Here is a 27,954-nt window from a genome sequence, read left to right as displayed (position 1 = left end):
AAGCAGTACAAAATCGAAATGCGATAAAACAATCCTCTTACGAAAATGAAACTTCAAGGGATGTTCAACATGATATATTTCACACAACAAAATAAATTCACACAAAACGTTGTAATGATTTCAAAACAAATTGTTAACAAAAAAAAAAAACAATAAAATCAATGTGTTTCAAGACTTGTGCATCGATTTATGCGTATTTTAATAACTTTAACATAACATAGATGGCGCTGTTACAAATTGGTTTCCAAAAAAACAATAATAATATGAAGAAAATATTTCTCGTATTAAGTAGCATACACGCATAAGATTGTTTATATTTAATTTATTACATGCTATCATAACAATAAATAAAAAAATATTAAAAATCTGAAAAAATGCGTTCAAATTAGTTTTTTACTTCTTTCATTTCGTTGTAAATAATTTTCACATTAAAATGTTTTTTTTTTCAAAAATAATTTTCTAATACATAATAATAATAAAGTAAATTTCTGCTAACTAACCAATTAATTATTAAACATGGCAATATCTAATAATTTTTCTTAATGATATTCATTTTTCATATGTCAACACTTATTTCATTCGGAAGTTACAATAAAGCTAGATACATAAAAATTCTTTATGCATATAAATATTTATATTTATTAAAATTATCTTATATAAACTAAGGAGATTTTGCATCGATGTATGAAATTTAACAGCAAAATTAATTTAATTTCATAGCATACTGTCATTATTAGAGCTTTGAGACATTTCTATCTAACGTATATACTAAACTTTGCTTTACTTCGAAGGCTTACAACAAAAGATTCTTCATAGCAAGGCGTCAATGAATTTAGGAAGCTTAGAATGTTGCGTGTGTTGCAATTAAGAGAAGACGTCGTTGACTTGTCTGCAACACCTGATGAAGGTCGCCCTCCGAGGCAGTTCCCTGAGCCTCGAGGCCCCCACGTACGTGCACGCCGACCTCAAGCCGCCCAGGACGTCCTTCACCGTGCCCTCCACGTTGCCTCGGTATTCAACTTCCACGGTTTTACCTTAAAATATTATAGACCGCACACCCTCAGGACCGTTAACGAAATTACACTGGATGCCTAGATGAGATTTCAAGTACCAATTTACATATCATTTCTTGCACGGTCTACTGATGAGTATAGTAAGGAGGTCGGTATCGTTGTTGAGTGACACGGTCGTAATGTCCATGTTAAGCTAGCACTGCTGTAGTTAATATAGCAATAATCCATATTACTCTAGCTAAAAAAAAAAGTTCAGTATTACTTTAATGAAAACAAGTAGGAAATAAATACCTTCAGAGGATCTGTATTCAGCGACGCCGCCCGAGTGTTTCAACATGGCGGTCGATGAGGACATTCCATAGAACAGTTTCACTTTCTTTCCATCGGGTTTGGTGACGAGGTCCCCGGAGCACTGGTCGTGTCCCGCGAACATGCCGCCGGCCATAACGAAGTCGGCGCCGGCTCCGAAGGCTTTCGCCACGTCGCCAGGACAAGTACAACCGCCGTCCTGAACGGATATATACATACAGTACATTGGCTGTATGTTACTGACAATAAGGTTGCATTTAACGTTTAACGCTCTGGGGGGGATAAAAGAGATAGCGAGAGAGATAGAGAGAGAGAGAGAGCGAGAGGTAATGCGTGGCGCGCGAACGTATGCGGGCGATCAATTGTGACTTGTAAGTAATGTTAATAAAGTTTGTCTTAAAGAAACACCGGAAATTCCTTAAAAATCAATTTCTACCCCTTCCTGTTTTCATACCAACATAACGAAGTGTCACTTCTTCCGCGCGGATCGACTCCACGCAGAATTAACTTTTTTTTTATCTCTACTTACTTACAAACCATCCATATACAGCCAATGTAAAGGATTTAACTTCCGTCTGAAGGGGTTATGTTTTATTTATTTATATATTTTAATTCCTTTTTAATTATTTTTTTATAAAACAATTGAACTGAATCTTTATTATTAAATACGCTCATATTCTTTGTTTTTTTTTTTAATCTTTGTTTCGATGTAACTATTAGGTGTGTGTTTAGTGCAGATTAGAGTGAATATGCTATGATAGTCAACTTTAATTACCCGTAGGAAGTAAATTATTTCAATCCAGCTCCTATTATATTATTATTTAATATCACAATAAGACTATGTATATTTGTAACAATGTTTTGATATCTCACATAGTTAATGGTTGAAAAAATTATAAAGTACAAAAAAACGATATTTTAGCGTCAAAACAACGATATAATAACGAAAAAAAAAACACATTTTAGCGACAAACAAACGACATTTTAGCGTCAAAACAAAGATATAATAACGAAAAAAAACGACATTTTAGCGACGAACAAACGAACTATACACAATTGCAATCTGAGTAAAGGTTAGTTTTATAAGTAAATATTACTTACAGATATAATGTGTCCCTTGAGCCCATGGGCGGCGTCCGCGCACTCTATGACGGCGGACAGCTGAGGGTATCCCACGCCCGTCTTCATGCGGGTCGTGCACACCGACCCCGGACCGATACCGACCTGACGGGACAACAATTCCAAATTCAAATTTTTATAACTGAAAATCGATATCACATTAGGGTAACGGTTGTAATTATCCGTTTTACACAGATTGAAAATAAATATATAGATGTAATATACATGAGCGTATATAATAATGTGTGTTTGTTTGTTTACCTTTATGATATCAGCTCCTGACAGGATGAGCTCCTCCACCATCTCCCCAGTCACCACGTTACCAGCCTAGCAACAATAACAGTACAACATAATTACAACTTAATTTAAATCATTCGGTATACATATCTGAATTCAAAATCTTTTCAATACGATAAAATTAATATAATTTTATTTTTATTACGATAAAATATTTATGATAATTATTAATTAGGACAAAAAGAGTGACTCTATAGAAAAAATTCTTTAGTCTTTTTTTTGGCTGTAAAGTTTGGGTCTTGAGCTGTAAAACAAAAAAAAATTGAAAAAATAATTTATTGGAATTGGAATAAATGTCATTTTACTACTCTTTAATTGACAACTATTCCTTCACTGTCATATAGATTAGACCGATTTGTAAATTCATACCAATTCCAATGTCATTACTTCATTCCAAATGCGTTATATGGTTGTGTAACTATTTATATCGCATTTTTTTTTCCATTTCCATTTCCATTATATTACTCACAATGATGGTGTGTGATGGGAATGCCGCCCTCACTCGCCTCACGTACTCCACGAAGTGCTGCGAGTATCCGTTGGCGACGTCCAGACAAATGAATTTCAAACTACTGACGCTGTTCAAGATCTCTGACAGACGGTCGAAGTCAGCCTCCGCGGTACCGGAACTAGCGGCTAAGGTGAGTTAAATTTATAAGTGAGCGAGTTAAATTTATAACCAAATATATGACATATGTTTATATATGTATGTGTGATGTAAAATTGCTCTAGTTTTTCATATATATTTTGTTTTTTTTTATACATTGAAATTATAAGAAACACAGTATTGATTGAGACGTAGATTTAAATGATTGTTTGTTTCTCTATATAATGGAGTCATAGATATTTTATTATGTGTATCTAATTTTTATATGTACATTTGTATGTGTGTGTGTGCGTGTGTGTGTGTGTTTTATTATAACATCACCAACAAACTTTTTGATAAGAAACGTATATTCTGTCATGTGGATCGTTAAGTTATTCATTAAGAGATCATATCACATAGTATTAAAGTAGGTTATTGAATGACACGGGACACGCTTCGTGTGTAATAAAGACTTTCCAATATTGTGATAAGCATACATAAGGAATATTCACAAAGATGTTGTAAAAGTATAAAATATTACAGCAACGATCAATGACGAATTGATTTCCACGAAAAACAAATGTGCCTACTTATATAATTAATCTCACCCATTTGTTCCAAACACTCCGGATGTTCATCCGCGAACTTCTTCCAATTATCCAATGAATAGTATTTGTGGATGCAGGTGAAGAGGCCGTGCTGGAAAATACGTGCATCAGATAATATACAGAGCTAACAGATTATATATTATATCTGTAATATTAAGTATTATTCCTAATAGAATATTCATATGTAGAGTTTTGTTCACGTCCGTATTCCCAGGACACCTGTATGTCCTGGGACCTGGTGTTTATGTAGGAAGGGGCTTTTGTTTACAAATGAATACGACCCACGTAAGTGCATAACAATGTACAAGTGACATGGTTAGCGCAATTAAATTATCTAAACCTGTACTATAAATACGTATATGCCAACGAAACCAAGAAATATTTTCAAATTATTATATCAAAAAGAAATCTCCCTATTTATTTATTTTTTGTAAATTGCAAAAAAAAATGTGGCCTTAATGTTTTTTCGTCCATTATGACAAACACATTGTTATGTCATCGGACACCAATGCCATTCCAATCTAAAGCGACCAACCTTCGACAATTCCATGGCCATTTCGAATGTGCCCACGGTGTCCATATTGCTCGCCATGACGGGAACGCCGCGGTAAGTCTGGCCAGAGTTACGGAACGTTATCTCCCTGAACAGATCCACCTGGAAATTATGAGAAAATAACATAGATATGTCAATGAAGACCTGTAACAGCTGCACTGACTTCTGTAGTTCATACTAATTTATTATGAATCGAGTGATAATTATTGTTTCTTATAGCATCGACATCGATAAATCGTACGAACACGAGTAATTTTCGCCCGTGGGTTACATCACAATTTTCTTTTAATTCCACCCACAGTACTTTTAATTTCTAGCTGTGCCCGCGACTTTGTTCGCGTAGAAAAAGTACGTTACTACAAAATTTCTTTATTAACAATGTTAGAAGTCGTATTAGCAGTTTCAGTGAGTATTCTTCTTCTTCTTGCATTGCTCACTCGAGATAAAGCTACATATAACTGTCCATGAGAAAAACAGGGCGTCCGCAGATCTACACCGACACAACTCATGGTTTGTCCCTCGGAAATAAGTACATTAATTAAATATAACATGCCATTATCAAACCCATTAAGTGTTCAATGCAAGTAACTTTACATAATTTTGGTTTAAAGTAATTTAAAAATATTCCCATGGGAATAAGGCATTTTCCCGCGGTGAAAGGTACCCTAAATGTTGAATCAGGTGATCAGAAACTTCCATATATAATGTTATTGAAAATCGTCCAATAGTTTTTAAGTTATAAGTGTACAACAGACAGAGAGACACAAAAATTTCAAAAATCATATTTTTGGCATCTTTTTCTTCTAGGAATACCCCTATAGGAATTTATTTTCAATGTACTTATATGTATTTTTTTAAGAAGCAAATTATTGTGTTGCAATATATATATTGTTCAATATCAATACTTTAATTATATTTCGTTCACCATTCATTCACTCATTCAGCGTTCATTCGTTCAGTATGAAAGTGTTTTGACATTTAATCTATTCGTATACCGCTTCCTGTAGCTGGTGACGTCGACAAGGAATATTGGCGCCATATTTCTTTAAAGACTTGACGCCATATTTTTTTGTCTTAATATCTCAATTTATTTATGTATATATTTATTTATTAATATTTACGATACACTAGTCAAATAATGTCTTTAAATGAAAGTATTTAGATAGTTTTAAAATAATTAAGAAATCTGTTTATTGATGTCCGTAACTATTGATGTGAGCGTATCTTGACGTACAAATAATTTTACCACAGAAAAAAAAAAAAACTAATGACTTGTACCGCTTCCTATATATTTCTACGTTAGTTTAGGACGAATCTTCTCTAATATTTTACTGTCCATAAATAATCTACGCGCGTTGAAAGCCGAATGAATGATGACCGAGGAAACGGTATATTACTATAATTTTATTATTAGATTATAATTCATTCATACGCTCATTCATACATATATCATTCACTCATTCATTCGTTTAGTCATTCATTCTCTTTATACGCGTTTAATTTTATGTTTCCTGTTACTAACATTACAAGAGCAACGTAATTAAGATAAAATGTGTTAGTAAATTATTGATCGAGGCAAAGAAAGCGTCTCGATAAAAGAATTTAGCGTGGATTTTTAGAATTTTTCTCGTAACCTACTTATCGTTGACATTGTAGGAAACTTTGGACCAATGCCACAAAATATTGGCGTAATTTTGACATCGCTGTCAAAGAAATATGGCGTATAGCAAGAAAATGTGTTAAGTAGAAAATTATGACGGAATAAAATTATTTGAATGTGGTAACTAATATGTCATTTGCTTTATTTATTTAATAAAAAATATAATAATAATTAGAAAGACGCGTAGTAACCGAAAAACTTAGTGGTATTTAAAACACTAAGTATGATTTAATGTTTACGTAATATAATAAAAATTTGTAAGAAAAATAAAATAAATTCTTCAAACAATGCTTTAAGCATTATCGCGTCACGATATTCAAAAGCATGTTTGTAGTTACTATTGTCGATATGTTTTGTTATATTAATTAATAAGTCATAAGAATAAATATTTTCACTTGTATCAAAGCATTTTATAGCAATATAGTAAGGGGAGGGAAATTTAAACACCGAAGATGACAAAAATTTTGATATAATTCAAAATTTCAGGTTTTTAAACAGAGTTTGTTATATAAGTAGATAATTAATAATAATTAAATCTTCAAGCTCTTTCTTGTTTTCACCACACAGTACTGAAGATAATAATTCGTTCAACAAATAAAAACGTTTGAATGAAACTAATATATTTCGGATGTACTACGCGGATTTTATTATTTTAAAACTACATAATCCGAAACATCGGGATTACTACATAACTACTAAACTACATAATCCCGACGATTCGGGTTATGTAGTTTTAAAATAATAAAATCCGCGTAGTATATCAGAAATATATTAATTTCATTTAAATGAATAAAACTCGCGACATTCTTAGATCTCATTAAATAAAAACGTTGACATTGACAAAATACTGCACGATTTCGGTGCTTATGAAGCCATAGCATATATATATACATAAGTAGACCTTATGTTTCAATGATTATATATAAGTAATTAATATGTACAGACATATCACAGATTAAACAAAAAAATACATTATACAGTGTCATTTTATTTGGGGATTTAACGGATTTTTCAGGGTCCAAGCTACGTATCATCACATTATAGTGATGAATATTAAATAATAATATCCCACTTACTTTAAACTTACACTAATAAATCAATTACGCTAGCATCTATTATCGTTAAGATTTAGATATATAAAACAATGAAATCAATCTTGTGCCCTTGGTTTAATTCAAACACCTTAAGTACGTTTAGCACAAGTTTACATATGACTACATACTAATAGTTTCGCGTTAGTTATTCAATAACCTACGTTAATACGATACTGTGAGGAGATTAAGGAATTATAAACTGCTAACGCTCCGTAAGTAGTGTGACGAAACAAACTTTGGGTAAGCATATAGAAATGAAAATGCTAAATTATAAACATATTTAAAAGCTTTTTAAATTATAAATATATTAAAATTCAAAATTTGATAGTTTAAAGAAAGAATAGATTTTAATTAAAGCTAAATCCGAATACTTTTCCATTATCTGTTACTTGAATTATTAAGAACACATCCAAAGATTTTGATCGAAAATAAAGTAGGGTTGTCACTTAGTCGGATAAAATCGGATAACTGCGAAATTGATTCAACACATGAATAAAAAAATATATATAATTTTTGAAATTAAAAAAACTAAATAGTTTTTAAATAAATTAACATAATTAATTTCAACTATGTATATTAATTAATTAATATAAAGAAAAATTCTTAACATTAGTAGCCATCAGGACTGAAATACGTAAAAGGAAAAAATCGAGTAAATAGGAATGGTAGAATGAATGAACGAAGAACGATCATTAATGTGAGAAAACTGGAAAACTTAAAAATATTATGATCACTAAAAAAGGGGTTATAAGAGGCTTAATAGAGCATTATCAATAATCTGTTCTTAGAAAGTGCTATCCTACGTAATATGACTGCTTGTGCTAGATACATTACTAATAATATAACCCAGTAACATTGTTGTACGTCAGTTAAAAAATAAATTTGGCTTCAGTATTGAGAAAGCTGAATAAGGCTAAAATATGCTGTAATTTTGATGTGTAGACTAATGTTCTTGAACGTATTTTTCTCTATTTAAAATTCGAATACAGGCAACACAGTTTTTTGTTTTTGATATGTAGATAACAAAATATGTTTTAGTAATACAAATTTTAAAATAATCACAATATAATAGATATTTTTTTGTGTTATATCAAATAACGACATACCAGCTTCTGACGTCAATGGCCGCCTGTAGTTATTCTGGATGTTTTTGTTTTAGGGGCTTCGTAAATTTGATAGCATTTGCAAAAGACTTCACTCACTGAGTTAATTATATAGTGTTTTTCATACAACAATAAAGATAGTCAACTATGAATAAGAAGAAAATATTTTTTTTATTATTTATAAAACTCTTTATAATTAATGGTCATTCAAGTTCTTAGATGCAGACGTAAGACCCTTAACCGAGTAACAATAAATCCTAGATGGCATACATCATTTTGGATAAAGCTCCTACAAAGTTCGTCAGATATTAATCAAACATAGCCAAGGACAACTTCAAAGATACTAGCTATCAAATGACACCAACCGCATCGAAACTTGTATATCAATCTGAGGGCTGTACACACATGTACGCACGCGCACAAAAACGGATATCGACGTGAAACTTATAACATCGATATTTTCTTCTTTTTATTAACATTTATTAAAGTGTTTTTAATATTTTCATTAAGCCTCACTTAGCGATGGCATTTAGTAATTATTTCTTTGACTAGCCCAAACTAACTTTAACTTTAATCCGTAATCAAAATAATAAACTTATATATATATATATACAAGAAAATAACAAATATTCAGTGAGTGTAATGTTTGTAGAGTGCTCTAACATTTAAAAATATGTAACACTTTAAATTTTCATTACAAGTTTATGTTTGGTGCTTGTCATGTAAAATCAACAACGGTGACATATCTGATGGCACTATTAGAGGCAAATAGTTGCATTAAAATCGCCCAAAAATCTTGACTAATATAACAAAGTCGTTTGCTAGAGATTGTCTTTAAAGTCGAGAAGTTAAATAACAAAACTATCGTGTTATTAAAACTTTCATTCGTTAAACAGGTGAGTATTTTTTATTATACACGCAGTTAGTAAAACGAGAGCAAATCCATGTAAATAATTATAATAAATAAAAATGAATTCATCACAGGCTTATTTCAATGTTTATAATTACCTTACGAGGGTATTAAAAAAAATTACATTATATATCACAAAGGTCATTGAACTACTCTTTAATTTTTGCATGTATAGGTCGCTTAACATTCAACACAACTAACAAGCCAGTTAGTGACAATTTATGTCACAGGCTGACAACTATGTTTAATCTCTCTTGAAAAAATATACTATCAAGTGAAAAAGGAAACTTAAACTCGGTTATAATTTATAAATATTGTACGCTTCATATTAATTTACGACTGGAAGTAATCTTATTTGCTATCTGTGTTCTTAAACTGTGACGTCACACACGCTGAATGAGTCAACACGTTTGTCTATGAAACATACATCAACGTGCGTAAATGCATATAATACATAAACTACGTCTCGTTTCATTGATGAGCTTGTATATGGTAAGTTCAATGATCGCTTTAATGTTTTAATTGTCTTCCAGCTTATATCAATACAAGAAAAATACCTAATTTAAGTTTACCTGTAATGGCGTGTTGATACCTAAAATTATTATTACTTGTAACATCTATTATGTACACATGTTTTTTGCAAATAAATGATCTTTATCTTTATAATTAATAAACGTCAAATTTCAAATGTTTTTTTTTTCACAAGCGCGAATCGAAGGTTTGTCAGCTATTATGCCGCATCCGCTACATCATGTGACGTTTGTCTTTTATATCTAAAACATTTATTGTTACAATATAAGTTTATTGCATTACCGAAAAAACAATCGCTTTTGTAAAGTTGTGATTATAACCATTAAGAAGGTTTTTTTTTTATTTACTACTTCTGAAATACGTGGTCAATTCAATTTCAATATTAATCTTTGATGTAAAATCGAAAGATATGAAAATCGATATTCTAATAAGTTCTTGATTATTGTTAAAATCCTACTCATCGCTTTAAACTAGGCAGAATTAATCACTTTCAAAATTTACTAAAACATTTAAAAAAACAAAAGACTTTCTTACGACAAAATATATTTTTTTCCGAAGATCTTTTTGAAAATTCATAGATATTTAGAAATTCGAACTATTACAGCCATTATTTTAATACTTAATCCAACAAACGAAATCACACTTAAATAATCGATCATTCTAACAAAATGAAAAATATCAAACAATAAAATATTATAATTTTTATTGAAAGCATTACTCAAACTGTACTAATGTAGTTTATATTTTGCACTATTACAATACCATCAAAACGATGGTTAATAGAATTCGTTTACAAATGTAAATATGAAATTAATGTTCTTTTAACGGTAATCAAAACTTTATGATCTTTCATTCAATCATTTGATCTAACATCAACATAGTTTCGTGACCATTCATTCTGTATAGTAAAAATAGTTTCAGCAAGACAGCATATTGATAGGACCTTGATCTTTCAAAATAAACATATGAAAAATTAACTCACATCGTTTCTACTTTTCAGTGTGCTCCGTTTAGGCCGCAGTAGCACGTCTTTAAAATCCAATTTAACCTCATTTATAATATTAGGCATTATTATTTAATCAGAGCTTTTGTAAATTTTATATTTAACAAACAATGGACGTCGTCTTTCCTCGCGAGATATCGACTAGACTGCTCGCAGCGCTAACTGTTGCCAGAATCTAAATTTACATTTCCTCTTTAATAATTTCTTTTTATTTTGTTTTGGTTTGTGGTTATTTTGTTAGCGTATTCAAATAAAATAGTTGAATAAGCTTCTAATTTGTATTTAAATAATGACTAACGACGTTATCCCTTCGTCTACACAAAGAAAAAAATTAAACACGCAGTTGCCACATGTTACATAAACCAACTCAATTATATAATTCAAAGTGTATTAACTGTTTAAACTATGAGAAATTATTGTAACAATTCTCCACGAAAATATGAGAAATTCTTGATAATGGCAACACCCTTTCAAGTGTAACGTGACGGTGACGTCACAAGGGCATGCTAAAATACTCGCTTCAGCGGCTAGGTGAAGGTTATTAGAAACCGATCCATCCCATTTCACTTTTAACTCTATATAACTATAATAATCCCTTTGCTATTTATAAAATTACTATTTTATTGACGAAACAATCAGCTGTTGTCAGGTTTGCTGCGCATGCGCGAAACTGCATTAGCAAATGACATTGGCCTTACGGACTACGGTTGATGTCTAATGATATATTTTCGATGCGATCCAGTGTTCTGCCTCGATTGTACGACATTATCAAGCAGTGAAAGACTAACATAGATAACCCAGTTTTTGAGTTAATTTAAATTTAAAAAAAATACGCGTTACCAAGTGTTTATCATTGGAATTCATTATGGTGTGGCGTACTTACATATTTTGTTATACAAAATATTGAAAATAGAAAAAAAAAATATTTTGAAAAAATACGATTTTATCATAAAAATGCGAGTTTGCACATTGTTAAACAATTTCAGGTAATGTGTATATTACATGAATATGATTGGACACACTCCAACTCTATAACGATTATTCAATAAAAGTCTTGATACATTTTAACATTTAAAAAGACTTATAACAAGCATTTTAATACATAGAAGTTGTTACATTGGCAGAACAATTTAACAATTCCAGTGTGAATGAAGCTTTAGAATAATAAAAAAAAAATAACTGACAGACACTGTCTACTCGTCTATAACAAGGGTTGCTGTAAAGTACCCAAAATTACGGGAAAAAAATGTAATACAATAAAAAATATAGTGTATTCAAAGACCATAGCTTCATTAGAAATTTAGTTTAAATAATTATAGACAAAAAATAATAAAAGTGGTGGCCTGGAGGTTAAAAGGCCCGCCTCTCACACGTGAGGGCGTGGGTTCGAAACCTGGCAAGTACCAATGCGATCTTTTCCGTTCATATGTACTTTCTAAGAGTATTTAGACACCACTGACGGACGGTGAAGGAAAACATCGTGCGGAAACCTGGTCTTATAATTTCAAATTATAAGATTGAAATCGCCAACCCGTCTTGAGCAAGCGTGGTGATTAATGCTCTAACCTACTCCATGTGAGAAGAGGCCTTTGCTCAGCAGTGGGCTCTTATAGGCTGATGATGATGATGGTGATGAATTATAGACAAAGTTCTAAGTGTTAATTATTAATTTTAAAACCGTATCGTAGTTTAAATGCAATGTATTTATCTAAAACAAAATATCCATAATGAAAGGAAATATCTTTAGCGTGATGACAAACACGAAAAATATACGCTGAAAAGCTTTTTATTTAAGACAGGATCAAAAATAAAAATGTATATAAATCTAGAATGGTATAGGCTTAGCTGGTAGCGCCGCTTCGTAGCCCGTCCTGAAGTTTACTGAATTCTTTTTTGTGGCTGAAAAATTAAAAAAAATATATATAACTCTTCGTATTATAAATAAAAAATACCAAACACTGGGCCATATTACGCCACCAGTATCTAATATTTAAATTTTAATGACTGCCGATGACGTCACCACGGTTAGTACAACGTATGCGGGCTCCAACCCTTGTAAGCGGGTAGCCAAGTGTTACTCATGCAAACAGGAATAACGTTTACAATCTCTCTAATGCACTATAGATCTATACATTCCTAATTTACTATTATTTAATCTTATTAAAAAAAATCAAGAAATTTCCTCTTTAAATCAATGAAAACGATACCATCTTTTGGTGCGATACAAAAGTTTGTCAGATAGTAAAGCAACTAATATAAATTTAATCCAAAAATGACCTAATTTAATTTCACTTCTAAATCGTCATCTTTGTTTGGGGCATCAGTAAAATAAATCAGAGAGGGATTTATAAGGAAAATGTTCACTAAGGAGGAATTAATTGTAATCATTACTTGTAGTGGTGTAGACCACGTGATGAACGAGTTCCAGGTGAGGCGAGAATATCGCCTCCTTGTAATTCCCGTACCCGTCACACTCAACGTTCGAACCCGTTCGACATTTCTCTCGAACGCAGTCTAAAGAAAATTTTACATCTAGTCAGAGCAAACAAAACATTTTGCACAAATGAAAATTGTATTTTAATGCTCATTCGATTGTTTTCAAACTAACGAGACCTAAGACTATCGCGAGTAGTCATTTAAATGAAACTAATATTTTCGGATTACTTCGCGTATTTTATTATTCCACATCTCCTATGCCCTTCATCACGGTTGCTGACCAACTAACTGAAACATCGGGAGTATGTGAGTTTAAAAATAATGAAATACACGTAGTAAATAATAATAATATTGAAACTAATTTCATCTCATTAAATTAATATTTAAGGCAAGTATTTATCTTCAAAATGCGAATTTGGTAAAAATCTTGTCTCATCAAGCCCACTATTGCTCGTTTCTAATCTCGTTTACATATTAAACTATAATCGATATTATATAATATAATCGATTAAATTGATTAAGTAGATATTAATAGGAAATATCGTTATTTTAATCACCACAGTTCATATTGGAAACTTCAACTCGAGGTACTTTGATGCCTTGAATGAAGGTGCCGTCCTCTAGCGAACAGTAACACACGAACCGACGGCACTATTGATATATTTATGTGACAAATGTATTAATATATGCATTTATAGTTATTATTCTTAATGATATTGAAGGTAAATAAGACCTTAGACTCGTTTTCTTTTTTTTTTTTAAATATACAGATTCGTGTCATTCTGCTAGACTGATTTCAATCATGTTTATAATAAAAATTAAATGACAATAATGAAAAATTACGATAAATTTTATAGTAAAAATCTATCAAACTTTTTAAATTAATTAAATTTGATTAATATAAATATATATTTCTTACCTGGACGGGAGCGTATAGCCAAAGGGGGGTACATTGAGGGGCGTTGTAATGCAAGTGTCCATCTTTTCCGTATTTTTTCTTGAAGTACTTCAACTCTTTCTTACAAGGTTCTTAAAATATGATTGCTTTTTAGTGATAAATTACGATGACAGCAAATAAGTAATAATATAAAATATTTCAAATTTGAATTACATTAAATAGATATTTTTTTTCATGAATAAATTTAATATTACTAGAAACACTTTTGCCGCAATTAATTTTTTTTTTCACGATTAAATTTAATATTACTAGAAACACTTTTGCCGCATGCGTGTAATACTGATACGTGAGAGAAAAGAAAACGAGACTCGAGGCGCCGTAACGCGTTACGTTACGAAATGATTTGCCCTGATATTAGAAGTTATCACTTCAAAAATTAAAGATCTGTAAATTGAGAATTGCTTTCTGTAGCCATGTAACGGTAACCCAAATGTTAAGACCACGGTACTTGATATCCCGTGAGTCGCAGGTTGAAATCTGATAATGGATATACATTCTAATACTAACTACTACTACTACTACTACTACTACTTATTAATTAAGTTTTCACCTAAACACAGATTTAATAAAATATAGGTAAAATAGTTACAGATATCAATTGATTACACATACATATATTATAATTATTGAAATATGAAAAATAATATTTGGTCAAACGTAACCAGATTTGCTTTTAATTTATGAGATTTGTATTAGATTTAGTATTTTTTTTTCTTTTCTCACTCGCTTTGCCTTCAGTATATCTTAAACCCTAATATCCATCATCTCACCGTTTGCTTCCATGAGACTCTCGTCCCTCTTCCTCCTTAGCCCTGGCGGGGTAGGCACGGAATGTATATCTTGACACAAACCCTGCCTGCAGACCAGTCCATCATCACAACCCGGCTCGAGAAATTCTTCCTCCACCTATACAATCTTCTTGATTAAAAACAAATGTCCGAACATATGGTTACCTGTATTAATAAATGGGTTTCGTTTTTGTAAAGATAAGAATGATGATAAGTAAACAGAAAAGGAAAAATATAAAAAAATCATATAATTTCAGTAGGAAAGGAAAAGGACTTTAAAAAAAACGGCTTCTGCGAGTGATTCAGATTACAATACTATATACCTTTGTCCCATTTTAATTTTGATGATCGTTCACAGCGGCTGAATTCTCTATTTAAGAAAAACAATAGCAGTATATAAAATGCCTGACTATTCATAAGTGAATTTATCAAAAAAAGCAGCTAAAGTGTACAGTCTATTCAAAAAGTATCGCAGTTTTGGAATTTCAATGGGTTCCGTAGATCCATTTTATAACGCTATGTAGGTAATCATATCTCTAAATACAACCGACTAATTCGGCCATGTTTTATGTCAAGCTTATTTATGACGGCTGCTTTGTTTGCATGTGTTTTGACGTGTCTTAATTTTTTTACCGGTCGGGCGAGTTCGTCGACAACAGATACAGACAACAGAAACGTAGAATAAAATGAAGAAAATAGTATCGACTGATAGTCTTATCGGAATTGGAGAAGTTATTGAGAAACAACATATCGACTTGGGTTTTCACCAGAAACTTGGGCCTGAGAAAGGTTGACGCGGAACTTTTCTGTGTAATCGAAGATTGCTCCAGAGGGTCATACCTGGTAACGAATAAACGGTTTATGTTTCTGTCGTAAAACCCAAAGCGTAATCTCCTCAATGGAAACTGCCGCAGAGTCTGAGACCGCAAAAAAGGGTAAATTTGGGTAAAACGCGAAAGCTTAGTTTTCTTTAATTGTATGAGCGTTATGAGATAGCTCTCAGCACTCCATGGATTCACCATGCGGGTGTCAGTTCCATCGCGTTGTAGCGAGAGGAGCATTGACAGTGCAGTGTTCATTTGTGACAAATTTTCACCTTTTTTGGGCCCCAAAATTTTTTACGACCCTATAAAGCACGAATCAACATCAGTATTCGAAAGAAATTTAATACTCAAGACCCGTTTGTCTTTCAACAATTTCAAATAAATACATCATTTCGTAAGTTTATATTCTTACTCTAATGCTCTATCAATTACATATTTCTAACATCGACGAGATCAGCTCCTAAAGAGTGCTTATATGTATGAAGCCTTCCTTTTGTGCTGTTCATCATCTTAAAATGTCCATTAATATTAACACAACTGATAACGAGATAAAACAAAAAGACCCATCCACTATTTTTCTGATAGTATGGACTATGGTTTACAGAAACAGAACACTTTGAAGAAAAAAATATTTTGGACGAAAAAAATGGTGTTGTAAGAAATATGCATTGAAAGCTTATTTTTGTTTCCAAATTGTTTCCAAACGAACCACCTTCAATCATCCAGCATTTAAGAAATTATTTATCATCGCTTAATAACACTGATATATTAAATTTGTCCTTATAGGTAAATAAATACAAGTATATTATGAAGCGAGTCTTTCGATTCCTTTGTTACTTACCTCCGTCTCCTTGGAGCCATTTATAAAGTGAACTGTTTTCTTGAACTCAGCGCATTTTTGGTTCAGCTCTATAAAAATATGTTTGTGAGAATGCAAATTGGAAGCTGGGATGTATTCTCGCTGCTTCAACCAGCGCCTGTCCAGTTACTGAGACCTAAACCTCTAATTAACTTTAATATAATCTCGTTACTTTCACTAATTCCTAGAGACTTCTCCAAATCTACCTCCCTAGAATACTATCAAAGAAACAAATTTAGCAGAGAAAACTTTAGACGTCCGAGGAAAACTTCATCACAAACCAATTAGTGTGTGTGCGTCTATTTTCCTTTGGATCAACGAAAATATAGCATCTTTTTTTATAACGCAAATATTAAATGATTACGCACTATTAGCATGTCGAAGACAATTTCAGAAACTATATTACATTATGTTCCGCTTGAAAAATCAACTTTTCGTACATCAATAACTTTATATCACGCCATTTTTCGTCATGGAAATAATTTGTAATGTCTAAACCAAAATCAAAAACAATAAAGTTATCATTCCACTTTACTTAATAATAGCGTGTTAAGTCTAAAGAATTATAAGACCATGCTGACGTTGGTAGGTGCTGCACCGGCCGCAGCAGTTACAGGTCTCCCGGTCTGGTAGGAAGGCTCCAAGAGGACAGCGCTCCTCGGCCACCTGTCCGCCAGAACATTCCCAGCCTCTACAGGAGAGCGGGCAGTCGTCTGAAGTGGGCGGCTCGAAACGGTAACTACGACGGCTAAACGAAGAGGGATTAACTCACGGTCAGGACATATCTTGAGAATTGACAAATTTGTAAAATTTCATAAACTAATCGCGATATAGTATTGAAATATACAAATTATGTTATGAAAAATACAGATTTAAAACTACATTAGAATACTTCATTACCTAGAAAACACTAACAATATGAAATTCTTATAACAATTTTTTTTGTCAACGTTGTTTGAATATAAGATATGTTCTGAACAAACTACGTAAAATAGCTCTCGAAGGAAACATTCTTCACTATAATATATATATTAATAATCACTTATACATATTTTAAGGAAAATCCATTTAACCTAAGTCAGGGAACCAAAACTTTGAGTTGAATTACATAACAACATATTGTACAAATGTATGTAGAAGTGAACTTTGTATGACCTTTGAACTGTGACCTGTCAAATGTTGGACAAACGGGGAAAAGTATCAGCGTAGGAGTTGGGGAGTTTAAAGGAATTCATCAGATATTCAATCAATAGATATTAACAAACAATAATTAATAACAACAGAATGTACAAATTTTAACTCACGAACTTATTGAAATGAAAGTAAAACTCGGAATAGAAAAGATGACTGAAAATCGTTCAACACCTGGGATACCCTCATTATAACTATGAAATACCATGTGTGTGACTAAAAACCACTAGGACACGATTAGCGATTTATACGGCCATCCAGATCAATTCGTAAATAAAATTGTGTATATGCTTGCTACCGACTCTTTCTTTCTCTCTCCCACTATATACTTTTGTGTATCTTTCTCTCTCTCTCCCTCAGTGTTAAAAGTCCAACGCAACCTTGTTAGAAATCGCATAAGAAGTTTCTTTTCCATATATCGTTGTCTATAAATGAAAAAGTACGGAACTAACTGACAGACACTTGTACTTCGTCTTCTAGTGACAACAGTTAATACAAAGTACTCGGGACGTCAAAGGTTAAAAATCAATATTTACACACTTTGTATGGGAACTACATCAGAAACGTAGTTTCATTTATAAATAGAGACTACTTAATAATATTATAATTACAATAATTTAAAACGGCATGACTTACACATTTATCGTTTCACTCGGCAGTGCCGGTATTGAAATTGGTACACCTGTAATGAATAGCATAAATTGTTTAACATACAACAATTTTAAAGTTTAAATTAACTTTAGAGATAAACAATTATCTCTTACATCTCCTCAAGATCTTATCACAGCGAAGGGCTCTCGACTCTTGCTCAGGATGGCCCCAATACGGATTGCATCCAGCCCTGAAGTCTACAAAGACAACAGATACTAAGTATACAAAATGTTTATAAGGTCTATGATAAATTGACAAATTTACTTATAATGTAATCACCAGTATTCTATAGCTTTTCAAACATTCATTCAAACTATTTCGCTTTAAAAACACTTCCGAAAAGTTTAACATAAAACAAGACCTCTCACCTATAGTGGTGACTGGAAGGAACTCGTCTGCCTCAAAGTTATATTCATCTTGCATACAGGACTGGTCTAATTCTAAGAATAATAACAAACAAAGTGACGCTGAAAAACTTATTAAATGTGTCTAATGAATACATCATGTATATATTTTTCATACTCAGATATCAAAAACTTGATTTTTCTGACAGACGTGTCCGAAGCTTGATTATCGTAATTGAATCAATTGCAAATCACTTTAAAATATTTGTTTAAAGATTATTAATAGGAATTGAAAAGCAATGGCCACAAGGGTTTTATATTTGTGTTTCTTATAACTTAAAACGAATACATACCTCTGTAAAATATACATTCATCACAACAACGACATTCTGTCGGATCAGCTGGTAGGAACATTGTCCGCCATTTGCCGTATTTTTTCTCACAATATGTACGATACTCTGAGGGATGTACGCTGCGTTCTCTGAGGACATGTGTAGATTTATTTAGGAAATATATCGATAAATAAATAAAATCCAAACGATATGAAAGTATTCAGAAAAAATACTTGAGATTGGTTAGGATCTGGTTAAAACGAAATATCGGTCAAATATTTATCAATATGTGCAAACATATTTGTATCGTTAAGTTAATATTCACGGTTTTAAAGGTTTTCATTCCAATAGCAACATATTGAGATACAAAGACCTTTATTGACAACAAAGTACAAAGACTTTTTTCAACATTACAATATTATAGCATAAAGCTATATCTTTTTTTTTTTAGACCACCATAAAAAAAATTGTAATATTGTAACGCAAGACTTACAAAATTGCTGCAACGTGCTAAGTTGTTTATTGTTCAACAAGTTAAAAAGTAATATCTAAAAAAATATTCGCGACTAAAGCTATCTATCCTATTTAAACATAACATCTTCGACTCTTCCGCTTGCGCGCGACATAAAACTAACAATTTCATACAAAACAAATATTTGCTCCAAGCAATTCTAACAGGCATACTACGTGCAATCGAAGATGCAGTTGTCCTCGTAAATAGGTTAAATGATCAAAAACACTCCAGTGTTTAGGTCACAGATGGAAAAAATTACTACACTTACGAGTAGAATAAGCTTTTTCCATGTGAACAAAATTTATATATATACATTTATTTACGGTTATTCTGAAATTGGTTGCGAGATAGCTTAGAACCAGGAAAAGAACATGCAAGTGAAAAAAAAATTTAGAAAATTCAAAATCTTATTTTCTGCCTTCACTGAGGAATACAGTTTTCCTGGTCAGCTATACATTTCAAATTTTGAAAGTTACGGAGACGAAGTCGCGGACAAAAGCTAGTATATTAAACTTACTTGCAGGAATCTCGGAACAAGTCGCATTCTGTTTGATTATTGAATCTGGGACACTGAGGACACAGTTGGAAATCTATAATAAAAAATTATTAACTTATTTAATTTGTACAGACAGCGTTCGTGTCTTAAATGTTTGTAATTAATAACAATAACTCTAGTGCCTAGTTTCTCTGGTTTCGTCTGAATTAACAAAGTAAATTTATATATAAATAATTTATTGAAATCTAAGTTGACCAATTCAACAAAGGAATCTTTTTTTGTCTCATTAAATTAACAAGGTTATATTGTTCTGTCCTATAAATTATCATCAAATTAATAGAGCAACAAGTTCAGAATCATCCAAATCAATAACTAAATGAACGAAAAATTTTTTGGTACATTTAAGTCTTTTATGGATTGAAAAAATATGTATGTATTATTCAAGTATATCGTAAATACCATTATTCCGGATACTAAGTTTTTTTTTTAATTTTATATCTACATGTTTCCGATGTTTGAATTATTTTTTAGCCACAATATTCTCGGTCAGAACACATGAAAGCACCTGTGACAGATACTGACTATAAAAAAAAAAGAATCCGAAAAATAGCTTCATTTAAATGCGTAGACGTGAGAAAGTTTTAGTTATCATTACCATTATTGGTCCTACAGATGGGTCGCACCGTCCTCTGGCTGGGGAACTGCACCACAGTCTTCTCCGGGCTGTGCTGATTGCATTTATCGTAATCTATATCGGCCTCGTTGTTCATCACCAGCGAAAGCACTTCCGTTTCCCGCCAGTATTCACTGGTATCTTTTTCGCCATCGATGAGCATTATAAATGGAAGGAACTTAAAAAATATATACATGTATAAATATAAGATTGTCGTCCACAAACGTACAGATATTATCGAGTACTTTAAAAAAATAAAAAAGAGTCATATTAATGAGAAGAAAAAATGGTGATTTTAGATTTTCACGGGTCACTTCTTTAATGTTGTACTCTTTGTACGTAGATTATCTAAATAAGGATTTGGGCTGTGACAACAAAATACTTATTTTAATTATAGACTAATAAAGCTAATATATTATAATAACCTTAAGGGGTTCTTGCGTTGTTGTGTTTTTAACTTTCTCTTTTTGTTCCAGTGAAATCACTGGCACGAAGCTATCTGCTATAACATTACTTAAACAAATTATTAAAAACAACTGTAACTTCATTTTGATGGGGATATTTTTTTATTTCTGTTCACACTATATAAAAAGTTGTGACATATTTTGGGAAGTGCTGATAGGTTTTGCTTTTCATGTTCTTGCAGACCGTAAATAGCTACAAGGAGGTCGTATATATTTTTATTTATATAGGAATAATGTGGATAACATTAAAAAAAAATTGTCAGCCATCCCTAGTAGAAACACCAATTTATGTAATGATGCTTAAAACGTTTTCATTTCTCCAGTTTTTTTATTTAATATTATTCTTTGTAATACCTTTAACATGTTTTATTATCGATATCAAAAATTGGCTGTTTTAAAGAATAAAAGTATGTTTTTTTCGGATTTTGGTATAAAGGTAGCATGTTTGAAGTTTGAGAAACGAGTTTTAAGTCTATATATTTCTTTCGAATAAAAAACACCCAAACAATTGCACCAACATAAACACACACACATATATATATAAAATAATAAACATGTGCGGACAATAAATTCCAAATATGCGAGTACTTTTACTTTATTTTTATATTCAACTCTGTTGCAACTTCCAGAGATAGAGACCTCTCATCTTTCCATAGATTCACCGTGCGTTGCAAGGAGAGGAGCTTCGATGGAGCCTGGAACTTGCGACCCAGGTCGCAGTTTAAAGTTTTAAGGTTTTATTAAAGTCATCGACAAGGAAAGGCCAATTCAAACGCGATATTGGATAATAATCGTAGATCCAAACTTTTTGACGTTACTTATCGGTCGATTATCTACCTTGTTGAGATCGTTCAAAAAGCTATCTATTATTCATTGTAAGGTTTATCTTACGACCAATAAATTTAAAAGAAGCATTTTCTGTAACCGTAGAAACGCATTGACCGCCTAACGATAATCCCGGATCGTATAACGTATATCTTGTTTTCCGCCTGAGACACAGACAGTGACATTTATTTTGTTTTGTCCTCAATCCATCCGTCCACTCACAGAATTTATCCACTTCATCCAATAGTACTTAAACTGGCCAACACTTTCAGGGTTTTCAAGGCCATCGTCAAAAAGAAGACTATCTTCCTGATATTGAATACCAACAGGTTATACCCTGGATACCACGTGACCTTGAAAAAGATTGAAATAAAAAGTCTTCCTTTTGAGGACCTTTACTCTGTTGGTTATAATGTCTTGCGTCTGCCATATAATGTCACCTCTTAAAATACATTTTCTAAATTCTAGATCAATTCTAAATTATTTATCTAGATTCTAAATTGCTGTCAAGCGCTGGCATTGGCAGAACATCCCACGATTTCAGTGCGAATGAAGCCATAGCATAAAAAAAATTGCTCTTAAAACCTATATTGTTATTTTAGGAAGCATTGGAAAGGAATTGTAAATAAAATAGAGAGATATAAAAAGGATCTTTATTAGATAAACAAAATTATCAATCTATGGCAGTGGGTGGCGTCATGGTTTCCGTTCGTCTATAATGTCTATGACTAGAATCTATTAAAATTGAGCCAAACAATCAAATCTATAGAACATGTGATTTACCGATAAAAATGTATAATATCAAAGTCAAAATATCATTTACTACTAAATTTAATTATAATTTTTTTGTTACTATTAATTATTTTTATTACAAAAACAATTAACAGGGCAACACTGGGTTCATTTTAAAAATAATTGACTAGAAGAGATCACAAAAATGACTATTTTATTAGAATTTCTAACCGCTAGAGCTGCGACCGCTACAATACTAATCTAAGAATAAGTAATACATTGAAGTACTCTCGTGCCTGAAGTAAAAAAAAACAACGACCAAAAATCTTAAAACTGACAAAGAAAACCGTTAAAATTCAAATTATTCATGTAATTTTCAACCGACACACAAAATGGGAGCTCAACGTATGCTGGTGAGCAGTTCAACGTATGCTGGTCCTTAGATCCATGAGAGCGCTGGCTGTTATGACCCCGTGCCTCTGGCCATAGAACCCATCGCCACCAATGGATATCGTGGAGAAGGAGGTCGAGTTCCTCCTCTGCTGGCTTCTCTTATCTGGAATCCTATTTGGAATGTAATCCCCACTGCAATTTTCCAACCAGTCCTGCCTTTCATATATCTTGGTGGCTTTTATGGGCTTGGATATTGCTTGGTCGGATTTATACTCTTTGACTGGTCGGTTGACCCTCGGTCGGGCTTGGTCTGCAGAAGTGCTGAGTTTGGTTTTGTATTTCGACGTGTCCTGGGTATAGGTGGACGTTTCTTGGAAACTCTTGCTCTTTGGAGCTGCTGCTGTATGGGATTTGCTGGAAAATACAATTTTAATAGGAACACACAATCGTATAGTCTTTGCTTTGCTTTGCTTTGCTTGTCTTAGACTAGACCAAGTAATTTAGATGAAAATATTATACGGACTCTATATATGTATTGTTAGGATAATTAGGGATTATTTCCTGCATTTAGAAACGACATCATCCAAATTCTATAAAAGTGAAGGTAGCTCCAGAGACAAGCCATTTGCTGGTTGGCTTTCGTGCGGAACGGTTCTCGTTGTGAGGTGGCGAGCAGTTTTCAGTGTACCCATATTTAATTTATGAATGCTATGTGACTAACGGCTGTTTATTTATTACGAATATTGACATCGCACTAATATTTGTTCTTTATTACAAAGTTAAATTCATTATGTAGATATAAATAATTGTAGTTTGTATGACTATGTTTTTTTTTTTAATAAACCTATAAGTATAGTTTTCATTGCCTTCCAAATATTGTATTAGTCCACTAGAACAGCCCGCCTATATATATGTCTATTGTTTTCATTGTCTTCAAAGCCCTTTGAGGTACTATCGGGAATATTGCTCGTGTCAACGCATTTAACATTCTTGTATAGGCAGGTTTTCTTAAGACTCACCTGTAGTGCATCTTCCTGTTAGATCCGCAGCTGTTCCCAAACCCCTTAGTCATGATACTGTAGAGTTTGTTCCTGTAGTCATCCACAGACATCTGCTTATCATCTCGCAGTGGCAGCAGCACGTCTGATGGTAGCGTCACTTCGTCTTTTTCGCGATGGAACCTGTTTTCGAATATCCAAATTAGACACCTTTAATTTGGTAATGGACAAATAAAAAAGGATATTTAGATTGAAGACATATAAAGTTGCGAAAACCCAGAGGATGTTTGTGTAGGGACACCGAAAAGAATGGTAACTCACTTGGCTACGTACTCATGATGGAGAGCACCATCAGCACTGAGCCTCTTGGCTGGATTGAACAACAGTAGCTGCCGCACCAGATCTGAGGCGTCTCTTGGAGCGCTGGCCAGCTGGTTGGTGAGCGAGGAACTGCTGCTATGTGCTGCAGCCTGTTCGCGGATCAGTGACGAGCCGTAGCCGCTGCATACAGCTGATATGTCTACATTAATTTAAGAATGTAGCGATCGTTTATACTTACACTATAAAATATGATTAACTTAATTTTCAGCTAGATGTAATGTTAGTAAAAAAAACTAATGAAACAAAGATGTATTGCTTAAGCTGCAAAAACATTTTTTGGTAGTTAGCAAAAATCAATTTCGCACAATGATAAAGATTTTTGGTAGTATAAGTGTTGTAGTTAAACATACCCTCAGACGAGGGTTTCGGTAGGGCGGCCATGATGCGTTCAATCTGGTTGACCGTGGACGTCCCCGGGAACAACGGCTTACCAGTCAGCATCTCACCCAGGATGCAACCCAAAGACCACATGTCTATGCCTTTTGTGTAACTAGACCATGTTTATAACACAAAAATTGTTGAAAAAAAGATAGTTTAGGACCACTATATATGATACATAAAAACTTCAACTATTATTCTTGCACTGTCTATTGTTTTTTTAATGTAGTATATTCAATGACAATTACTCGATTAGTTAAGCCGCAATATACCCTTACTATAACTTATAAGAAAGATCTTGTCGTATATCTGTGGCTTTGAAATGGTAAAATCCTTAAAACATATATTACAAAGTACCGCCACACTTCAAACTGAGCTACCGCGTTATACATTAGACTACCTTCAATACCATCGTCCGTGTGACCAACTTACTTCTTACTAGCGATAAGTATCTCTGGCGCACGGTACCACCTAGTTGCAACGTAGTCTGTGAGGCAAGGATCGGCCCCGTCCTCACCACCAGAGTACATCGAAGACACAGACCGAGCCAGACCAAAATCTGCTAGCTTTACTCTGATAAAAGAAATCTTTGAATCAAAGTCTATTCCATTATATTCGTTAATTATGTTCTTAACGTTGAAGACACTTTGTAAATTAATAGTCATTCTATTTGAATTTTAAATGAATTATAAAAGAAATTAAGCTAATATTTTTCGGATTTACTACGCATTTAGAAATATTTCTAACACCAGACTCTTAAAGTTTCGGTTACTCTGCAGCAACCGTGATCAACGTGAATGACACCACCAAGATTCAAACCTGTTAGTTCTGGAATTAATTAAATTAATCTATTGTGACATGACAACTAAACGAAAAGTGGTGTATTAGGTTGTGTTACGAAAATCCTAATTAAAGTATTCTAAGCTATAGAAGAAATATTGTATAACATTGAGAACCTAAATCACGATTTAGGACTTGCTTGTAATAAGTAACTCAACGCAAACGCGATATCACAGAGGCTGCAGGTTCAAATGCTGTTCGCAACTATGATCGACTCATTGTGTTCTTAGAATTAAAATTTTAATCTACCTTATCAAACTATTGATACAATTATAAGAAGCTACTTGAAATATCTAAACGAGCAACACTAGATCACACTCACCTGCAAGCGCTATCTATCAGCACATTACTCGGCTTCTGGTCCCTGTGTATCACGTTTCCAGAGTGTATATACTTCGTTGCCTTCAGCATTTGATACATAATGTAACGTTTGTGCACATCCTTCAGGATGTTGCCTCGTTTAATGACGTTATGCAAGTCCGTCTCCATGTACTCGAATCCGAGGTATATGTCGCGGTTGTTCAGTGCCCTACGGTCACAGAAACTAATGAAGTCTCAATTCATTTTAGAAATCTGTACATTTCTTTGCTGGATATTACTTTGGAATCACTGTTAGTGATGGTCGATAAAAGTTTTCCTCGACCATCTCGATGCTCGTTCATAATCACGATTATTGTTGGTACAGTTTATGGAATTAGGATAATTTACAAAAAAATAGGTATATTACATGTTTATTTTGAAAAAATTGCAATAGTAAAATTATAATGACAACTGTTTAAAGAATGCATGTCTTAAAAAGAGACATTTTAAGTAAAATTTAAAAGAATTTTAAGGAATTTACTTGCATTGCAGCAAGCTTTTTGAAATTTCGTACAAAACAGCTCAGGACAGCGAAGAGGTTTACAAAGTTAATGAAAAATAGTCTATTTCCGATTTTTACAACAAAATATTAATAATACAGACCTACAATTTATTTATGCAATGAAATCGTTTATTATTTTTAAAATACATTTTATCTTTATCTTTAACACGCGTTCGTTTGTCACACTACACACACGGCGTTTTTCGTTCTTCACACAATAACCTGACTATTCATATAATGTTCGAAAACTCATGAATCGAAAACTAGAAAGACGATGTACACTTATAGCAGGTGTACTGAGCGTTATCTAACTCAGCAACCTAACTTTAAAAGTATAGAAGAATAGTTTAAAAGACAACCTTTATCGATGACATAACTTTTAAAATCGACAGTAATATTTAAACTAACTCGAAAATTATAATTCTTTTTCTTTAACCTCAAACATACCTACGTATTAAATTTACATTAAACTAATTAGTGACGGGACACATTAGGTGCTAAGGAAATGGCTTAAATTTATCTTACCTGTGTATACTATGAAGTTTCACTATATTCGGATGATTTCTGAACGACTGTAAAAATATAATCTCTCTAAAAGTTCTCTGCGCGTCAGTCTGATTTCTAAAAGCGTCGAAGATTTTTTTTATCGCTACGACGTCTTTGGTCTTCTTATCGACAGCCTTCCAAACGATCCCATACGCGCCCTTGCCTAACCTCTTTTTAATATCGAACCTCTTTAGTATGTGCTCGTCGATTTCCGACATGTTTTTTTCTGGGCTCTTTTTTGTAACTTTATTTTTCTCGTCACGTTTAACATTTCCATGCACTTGACTCATTTTCTGTTTTCTCAGTTCGAACCGCTGCTAACAATTCGCCTCTAAAACCGTAATTTTAATGAAATACAAGCAACATGAAATATGTAAATTCATTATCATTAATATTTCAATAAAACATGACATGAATTTAAATTTCCATCGATATTATCGGTCCACTAAGCAACCAAACAGTCAATACTTGAAATTGTCTGTATTGAAATAATTACACTGCAATATACTCCCGTGTTTATTCTTATTGTATTGATTTTTGTTAAACTTACATTCGTTATAAATAAAATTGGTCCTATATTACATGTTATAAACACAACAAACAAATATATTACAAAATTCAATATGAGCACGTTTTGTTTTAGCTGACGAAATTCATTTGTTTACGGCGCCAAACAAACTTAA

At 32.6% G+C, this 27,954-nt stretch overlaps 3 protein-coding genes across 6 annotated transcripts; all 3 read right to left on the bottom strand.

Moving 5' to 3' along the window:
• Window positions 1-59: 59 nt before the first annotated feature.
• On the bottom strand, window positions 60-10,947 carry LOC116775220 (GMP reductase 1-like). Its single transcript, XM_032668071.2, has 8 exons — window positions 10,766-10,947; window positions 4,468-4,587; window positions 3,933-4,023; window positions 3,208-3,374; window positions 2,703-2,768; window positions 2,424-2,546; window positions 1,305-1,521; window positions 60-1,034 (listed from the first exon to the last, which is right to left on the bottom strand). Exons 1-8 carry the CDS (start codon window positions 10,850-10,852, stop codon window positions 865-867), a joined length of 1,041 nt encoding a protein of 346 aa, XP_032523962.2. The 5' UTR covers window positions 10,853-10,947; the 3' UTR covers window positions 60-864.
• Window positions 10,948-12,556: 1,609 nt separating this feature from the next.
• On the bottom strand, window positions 12,557-21,486 carry LOC116775317 (uncharacterized). Of its 3 annotated transcripts, XM_032668194.2 has the most exons (14): window positions 21,278-21,485; window positions 20,835-21,030; window positions 20,201-20,273; window positions 19,191-19,318; window positions 18,862-18,933; window positions 18,607-18,690; window positions 18,479-18,524; window positions 17,233-17,399; window positions 16,634-16,701; window positions 14,951-15,086; window positions 14,142-14,251; window positions 13,780-13,873; window positions 13,178-13,300; window positions 12,557-12,685 (listed from the first exon to the last, which is right to left on the bottom strand). In XM_032668194.2, exons 1-14 carry the CDS (start codon window positions 21,398-21,400, stop codon window positions 12,612-12,614), a joined length of 1,494 nt encoding a protein of 497 aa, XP_032524085.2. In that variant the 5' UTR covers window positions 21,401-21,485; the 3' UTR covers window positions 12,557-12,611. The 3 variants fall into 3 exon arrangements, with proteins under 3 accessions (XP_032524085.2, XP_061380739.1, XP_061380738.1); XM_061524755.1 differs by lacking the exon at window positions 13,780-13,873 and having other exon boundaries at window positions 21,278-21,486; XM_061524754.1 differs by lacking the exons at window positions 16,634-16,701; window positions 18,479-18,524 and having other exon boundaries at window positions 21,278-21,486.
• Window positions 21,487-22,780: 1,294 nt separating this feature from the next.
• On the bottom strand, window positions 22,781-27,942 carry LOC116775449 (extracellular signal-regulated kinase 2). Of its 2 annotated transcripts, none has more exons than XM_032668351.2 (8): window positions 27,822-27,942; window positions 27,251-27,602; window positions 26,186-26,392; window positions 25,456-25,596; window positions 24,996-25,135; window positions 24,586-24,784; window positions 24,286-24,447; window positions 22,781-23,680 (listed from the first exon to the last, which is right to left on the bottom strand). In XM_032668351.2, the coding sequence occupies exons 2-8, from the start codon at window positions 27,559-27,561 to the stop codon at window positions 23,296-23,298; spliced, it is 1,545 nt and encodes a 514-aa protein (XP_032524242.2). In that variant the 5' UTR covers window positions 27,562-27,602; window positions 27,822-27,942; the 3' UTR covers window positions 22,781-23,295. The 2 variants fall into 2 exon arrangements, with proteins under 2 accessions (XP_032524242.2, XP_032524243.2); XM_032668352.2 differs by having other exon boundaries at window positions 24,598-24,784.
• Between the last annotated feature and the right edge of the window lie 12 nt (window positions 27,943-27,954).

This window comes from Danaus plexippus, chromosome 25 (genome assembly GCF_018135715.1).
Source record: "Danaus plexippus chromosome 25, MEX_DaPlex, whole genome shotgun sequence".
In the NCBI taxonomy this organism is placed as follows: domain Eukaryota; kingdom Metazoa; phylum Arthropoda; class Insecta; order Lepidoptera; family Nymphalidae; genus Danaus; species Danaus plexippus.
This window is presented reverse-complemented; position numbering and strand designations above follow the sequence as displayed.